General features: G+C 43.5%; 1 protein-coding gene across 1 annotated transcript in view; it reads left to right on the forward strand.

Moving 5' to 3' along the window:
• Window positions 1-6,816, forward strand: part of LOC103204680 (butyrophilin subfamily 2 member A2-like) — a 21,448-nt gene that overhangs the window by 6,336 nt on the left and 8,296 nt on the right. Inside the window, exons 3-6 of the mRNA XM_007949885.1 lie at window positions 3,631-3,909; window positions 5,045-5,221; window positions 5,674-5,694; window positions 5,790-5,816. Coding sequence (XP_007948076.1) covers window positions 3,631-3,909; window positions 5,045-5,221; window positions 5,674-5,694; window positions 5,790-5,816 — 504 coding nt within the window. The remainder of the gene's footprint in view (window positions 1-3,630; window positions 3,910-5,044; window positions 5,222-5,673; window positions 5,695-5,789; window positions 5,817-6,816) is intronic.

The raw sequence follows: 6,816 nt of genomic DNA on the forward strand, positions 1-6,816 counted from the left end.
TTTTCTTGTCTTTTTAGTGATCTCTTGCTTTCTTCATGGATAATGTTCTTGATATCTTCCCACAATTCATCTGGCTTTCGGTCACCTTTTTTCTCTTTCTGAAAATACTGTAGTTAAGGGTGACTAGCTTGGAAATAGATGGCTTGATTAAAGTATGAGAGGCAAAATTAAATGAAATTAAAGTCTGATAAGATGAGGGAGAATTTGGCAAGTCTTCAGAATAGAGATGGCATTTCTGAGATTTCTAGGAGTTTATAAATAATGACTTTCAGTTACGACCTCATTCCTTCTGTCAGTGTAATGTACTTTAAAAAGAAATAGTGCAAGACCAGAAAAAGCATTTAAGATACTTAAGAATCAGTGGTAGTCTTTCTGTCTGGCAGACCAGTAAAGGTTGGGTTTGAGAATAGTATGACCTTCTTACTGCCCTTTGCCATAGAGTCAATTCTGACTCATAGTGACCGTATGGCCCTATAGGACAGAGTAGAATTGCCCCATAGGGTTTCCAAGGCTGTAATTTAAAAAAAAATTTTTTTAAAAAAATTTTACAGTGTTTCCTTCCTTCCCCTCCCACCCAAGTCTACAAATTTTTAAGGAAGCACACTGCCTTATTTCTCCCAAGAACAGCTGGTGGGTTTGGACCACTGACCTTTTGGTTAGCAGCCAAACACTTTAGACACTGTGCCACCACAGCTCCTAAAAACCCCAGGTGTATCCTTATCTTTATAATAGGTGGATATTGTTGTAGGACTATGAGAAAATCATGTAATTGATAGAAACCCTGGGAGATAAACATCTCTGAATATGGGTAATGATTGCCTTTGCAGGCTAGCTCTGTCCATTCTCCTAAAAACAAGCAGCTCCTTATGAGTAGCAGATAGCTGTGGTGATGTGAAGCCCTGAAGCAAAAGAGAAAGAACAGCTTCTCAAGGTCAAAAACTTTTTATGGTTCTGTCATCTCAGCAGGTTTCTGTTCTTACTTTATTACTCTAAGCTTCAGGAAGTTAAGGCTACAGAGAAATTGTCCCAGGAGCGGAAAGTAAATCCTAAACTCACCTGTTTCAGATCAGAGTGGACATGTTGTTTAGAAACCAAAACCAAACCCACTGCCATTGAGTCAATTCTGACTCATAGCAACCCCCTTTGGGTTTCCAAAGTGGTAAATCTTTATGGAAGTAGCTTGCCCAGTAGATTGCCCAGTCTTCCTTCCGCGGAGTAGCTGGTGGGTTTGAGCCACCAACCTTCTGGTTACCAGTCAAGTGCCTTAGGCACTACCCTACCAGAGCTCCTTAGTTGCTGTCAAATTGATTCCTACTCCTGGTGATCCCATGTGTATGGAGTAGAACTGCTCCATAGGGTTTTTGGTAGCCGATTGCTAGGCCTGTCTTCTGAGGTGCTGCAGGATGGGTTTGAACTGCCACCCTTTTGGCTATTAAAAAACAAAATCCATTGCCTTGAGACGATTCTGAGTCCTAGCCATGCCCATAGGGTTTCCTAAGCTGTAAATCTTTTTTTTTTTTTCTAATTTTTATTGTGATCTGGATGAAAGTTTATAGAGCAAATTCATTTTCCATGCAGCAGCAGTTCATACACATTTTGTTTCATGACATTGACTGCAGTTTCCCGCAATTTAACAGCTTTCTTCCCACTTTCTCCCTGTATCCTGTGTCCTCTTCCCTGTGTCCTTCCCTCACATGCACTCCTGCCCCCAAGCTGTCTCCCTGTGCAAATACTGCCCTTCTGTTGTCTCATGATTGATCACTTCATGTATCGACCTGATGTAAATGTTCACCCCATATGCCTGTCTGTTGTTTCACTGGAAGCCACAGAAGTGAGCTCAGTTCCAGACCTGAAGGGTAACTAGAGGCCGTACGTAGTCTCAGGGGTCTAACCAGGCTCTCTCAGTAAACCTGGTCTCTTTTTTTTTTTTTTTTTTTTATGATTTTGAGTTTTGTTCCATATTGTTCTCCCACTCTATCCAGGTTCTCCTGCACCGACCACCCTCTAAGTCATTGACAGTGGTAGCTGGGCATCATCTAGTTCTTCTGGTTTCATGGTCATATAGGCTGAGGATCACATGGTCTACTAGTCCATTGGACTGTTTCCGTCACTCTTTGGTTTTCTTCATTCTTGTTTGCTCTGGACAAGGAGAGACCCAACCTTGCATCTAGATGGCCGCTTGCAAGCTTTTAAGACCCTAGTCACCAAAGTAGGATGTAGAACAATGTTTATCTGTAGTATGGTATGCCAGTTGAACTTGCTGTCCCCTACGACCATGGTCCCAAGCCCACAGGTCCAGCTACTCACTCCCTCAGGGTAGCTGGCTATGGCCAAGAAGTTACCATAACCTTGTCCCTTGTCAGCTCTACTATATACCCAGACATTCTTACAGCACATACAAATACACTTGTAGAAACATCATCTGCCAACACTATACTTGGTCATAGGCACCCTCCCTGCTAAGTCTGTAAATCCTTATGGAAACAGACTGCCTTGTCTTTCTTCCACAGAGAAGCTGGTGAGTTCCAACCACCAACCTTTTGGTTAGCAGCCTAACCATTTTTGTCACCCAGGAACTCCTAGAAGTCAGAAAATTAAAGTCTCTGGCAGAATTAATCAATCAACAAGTGTTTATTAGGCAGCAGATAGATGCTTTATACTGTAATGAGGTCTGTAGGTATGGCACTAAGAACCAAAAACTCAAACTCACTGCCATCGAGTTGATTCCAACTCATAGCAACCCCTGTTTGGTTCCCAAGACTGTAAATCTTTACAGAAGGAGACAGCCCAGTTTTTCTTCCTCAGAGCAGCTGAGGGGTTTGAACTACCGACCTTTTGGTTAGCAGCCAAATGCCTTAACCACTACACACACACATACACATACACACACAAACCAAACTCACTGCCATGTAGTTGATTCCAACTCATAGTGACCCACCCCCTTTAGGTTTCCAAGGTGGTAAATCTTGATGGAAGTAGATCGTCTTCTTCTTTCCACAGAGTGCTGGTGGGTTTGAACTACTAGCCTTCTGGTTAGCAGTGAAATGCCTTAGACACTATGCCACCAGAGCTCCTTCAGCACTAAGAAAAGTTCCCAATATGATCTTTTCCCCTTAGGTGGGCGTGGGTAGGGGCATCAAACCTCTTGCCATAGAGTCCTTTCTGACTCATGGTGACCCCATGTCTAACAGATAAGAAGTGAACTCTATAGGGTTTTCTTGGATGTATCTTCATGGAAGCAGACCACCAAGCTTTTCTTTCATGGAGCCACTGCATGGGTAGTAGCCTAATGCAAAATATTTATATCACCCAGGGACATGTTTCTCCTTAAAGACCTCACTATTTATTTGGCATATTAGTTTCTTGGGGTTCTCTGACTTCAAGGTCCTTTCTTCCTTTCCCCCTTCCTATCTCTTCCCTCTCTCCCTCCATCTTTTTCTTTCTTCTTCCTCACTCCACAGAAGTGCTACTGCAAGGTTATGTGGAACATGCATGTTAGGTTTCTCTGGACACTGCCCACTTGCTCTTTTCCTCTTGCTCTTGGCTCTCATCATTACGAGCTATCTAACCTAAGATACATTGGTTGAGACATGATTGCCTTTTTAGCTGAGCCCTTGTCTCTCTCCCCAGGCCTGGGCTCTATGCCCCTCATTGAAATAAAAAGCTATGAGGATGGTGGCATCCGGCTAGAATGCACATCTGTCGGGTGGTTCCCACAGCCCCATGCAGTGTGGAGGGACCCCATTGGTGAGATGCCCACCCTGGAGGAGGCTTACACCATTGAAGATGATGGCCTCTTCACAGTCACCATATCTGTGATCATTAGAAACTACTCTGTGAGGAACGTTTCCTGCTCTGTCACCAATACCCTGCTGGGCCAGGAGAAGGAAACTGTGATGTTTATTCCAGGTTAGTTCTCTGCTTTCTCAAAAGTCATCATGTGGAGCCAGGAATTTCAGTAAATAGATTAGAGCCCTGAGTGGGGATGAAGGAGTGAGAATAGGGGGTACAGCTGAACTGATGGCTCACCCTTTGTCACAAGGGGGAAACAGACAATCTCAAAACACATGAGGGTAAATCTAATCATTGTTTACCTTCTATAGTCCTTGTCCTGCAGAAATTTTCAAGCATTAAGAACAATCATAAAATGTGGAGAGTGGTTTGGGTGAGTGGCTAGCTGCTGGATCCTTTGACCTTCGGTGCTGCGTGCTGACACAGTGTCTTCCTGCCCATGGGATTTCCCAAAGGACACAGCTAGGAAAATTCCCTATCAACTGACATTCATAAATTCAATCAACAAATATTTAATAAGTATGTCCTATGTTCAAGGAACTATTCTAGAAATAGCTAAATCAGAGAACAAAATATATGAAGATTCCTGCCCTCATAGAGCTCATATTGTAGAGGGGACAGAAAGCAATAAGTGAATAATTAATCAATATGGATACTCTATCAGATGGATGAGTGTTGTAGAAAAAAATAAAGCAGAGGCAAGGGTAAGGAGTGTCAGGGCATTGGGGCATTGTAATTATAAATGGGGTGGTCAGAGGAAGCTTCACTGAAAAGACAACATTTGAGCAAAAACCAGAATGAAGTGAGGTAGTGAACCAAGCAGATATTTGAGGATTGAGCAACCTAGGTAGAGCATACAACATCTGCAAGGGGTCTGAGTCAGGAATGTGTCTGGCAGCTTCAAGGAACCCCAAGAGGCTGGTGTGGCTTGAATAGAATAAGTGGAAGGTGATGGTGGCTTTTACCAGAGTGGTGGCCATGGGATTCACTGTGGCTGGTTAGCTTTTATTCACTGTGGTCTTTCCAATGGTGACTCCAGGTGTTTCTGCTTTCCTACCTCCTGGGCCCCACCCTGCACAATTCTTGTGGGGTCTGCCAGTGCAGAGCAAGAGTCTTTATCTACCTGGGCTTTCTGATGGAGAAGCTGACAGAGCAGGGACTTGAGGGAAAGCTTCAGATGTGTGCCCTGGGGGATGCTTCCACGTTGGGCCTCTTGTTTCTCATTGAAAGGACTTTATGTGATACCTTTCAGCACCCATAATTCCCAGCAACTCTCACTGGATGGTGGTCCTGGCTTCCACCCTGCCTACTTTGATCCTTCTCATCCTCATCTCTGGGGGCATCTGTCTCATCAAGAAACTCCACAGGGAAAAAGAGGTTCTGTCAGTGGAAAAAGTGGATGATGAACAGGAAATGAAAGAAATGATAGGTAAGGAGTGTGTGTGGGGGGAAAGGTATGGATAAAGAGAGTAGAAGAGTAAGAGGACAGTTCACTGTCATACAAAGGACAAAGCTCTGACAGGGAGAGAGGTAGAGAGAAGAGAAAGGGGAAAGGAGGAGAGAAAGCCATGTGCTTGGAATGCTCATGTCCTCATAATTAATCCCTCAGAGCTTGCTTTCCTCTATTCTGCAAACATTGTGTTCATTTATATGGCTACATACAGCACTATATTGTTGAACAAAAACAAGCCTAAAAAATACAGAGGCTATCCAGCCACCTGACCATATCGCATTTCTGGTTTCCAATTTCTTAGTCATAGGGTTGGGTGGGGGGTCTGTTCATAGAAAGGGCCATTCCTCCATTGTCTAATACAAACTCAAATTCTCTTTGTTGTTCTATTGAGGACATTAATGTGTATTTTTCTTTTGTTTCTTTTTCAGAGCTACTTCAAGAAGAATTACGTAAGTTTAGCATTTCCTGAGCTACTTCATGCACAGCCTATGTTCTGCTTGCTTAGGCTTTATCTTATGACATTCACTTCTCTGTCCCATTGCAGGATGGAGGAGAACCCTCTTACATGCTGGTGAGCGCCTCTGGCATTCCCTCAGATCCTGAGATTTTTCCCCACTAACCAGCCAACAAGACACATTAGAAGAGATGAACAGGGGGCCCAAGTCTGGCTGGGAGGCAGCAGGGGGCTGAGGTTGGTTCACCAGCAGGGCTTTGGGTTGGTTCACCATGGTGTCTCACCCAACACTGGACCTGGCTCTTATGTCAAGGAATTCTAGGAGCTCTTAATCTACCCTACAGCTTACTTCCCATAATCCTTTCCTTTTGGGAATAATTTAACCCATGATTACCAGAGGTCTGCCATATATTATGGACCTCTCTAAGAGTTCCATTGCAGTAGTTGGTGCCCTTTGGCTTTGGGAATAATTTGAAAGAAGATAATACAGTCTTAGCTATTTAGAACCTGGGAGATGTCACATAGAGGGAAGTTACAAGCTTCCCCAAGCCTGTTTCAAGGGTGTACAAAGAGGTAGCCAGAAATGCCACAACGTTCCTAAGAGAACATTGATACTCTAGGTATATAGAGTGAGGAAAGGGGGCTTAGGCAAGGAAAGCACAGAATCCAGAGAGGAAAGATACTGCACTCGTTTCCCACCGCACTTCACATATTATGATTTTTCAATCATAAATTTAAATTTTTTTTTTCTTCTACCTATAAGCACCAAAGAAGCCAGGCTGTACCACATATGATAGCACTTGGGCCTTTCCCCTTTACCTAGATGAATTTCAAAGCAAGCGTAATCAGACATATCAACTCAGGGAAAGAAAAAAATCATTTTAACACAATCGAAACCTAGATTGAATAGGTAGTAATAAATGTAGATGGAAGAGGCCTATGGAACATCAGGGGTCTGCATGTTTCCTAAACTCAGAGGAGTCACAGTTGTAGACCTCAGACTTATGTTATTAAAACTGGATGGAGGAGGAGGCGGGGCAAGATGGCGGATTAGGCAGAAGGATTGCACAGACCCTCTTCAACAAAGAAAAGGGAAACCAATTAACACAGACACAGA

This window comes from Orycteropus afer, unplaced genomic scaffold (genome assembly GCF_000298275.1).
Source record: "Orycteropus afer afer isolate SDZICR_OR568_19922 unplaced genomic scaffold, OryAfe1.0 scaffold00255, whole genome shotgun sequence".
In the NCBI taxonomy this organism is placed as follows: Eukaryota; Metazoa; Chordata; class Mammalia; order Tubulidentata; family Orycteropodidae; genus Orycteropus; species Orycteropus afer.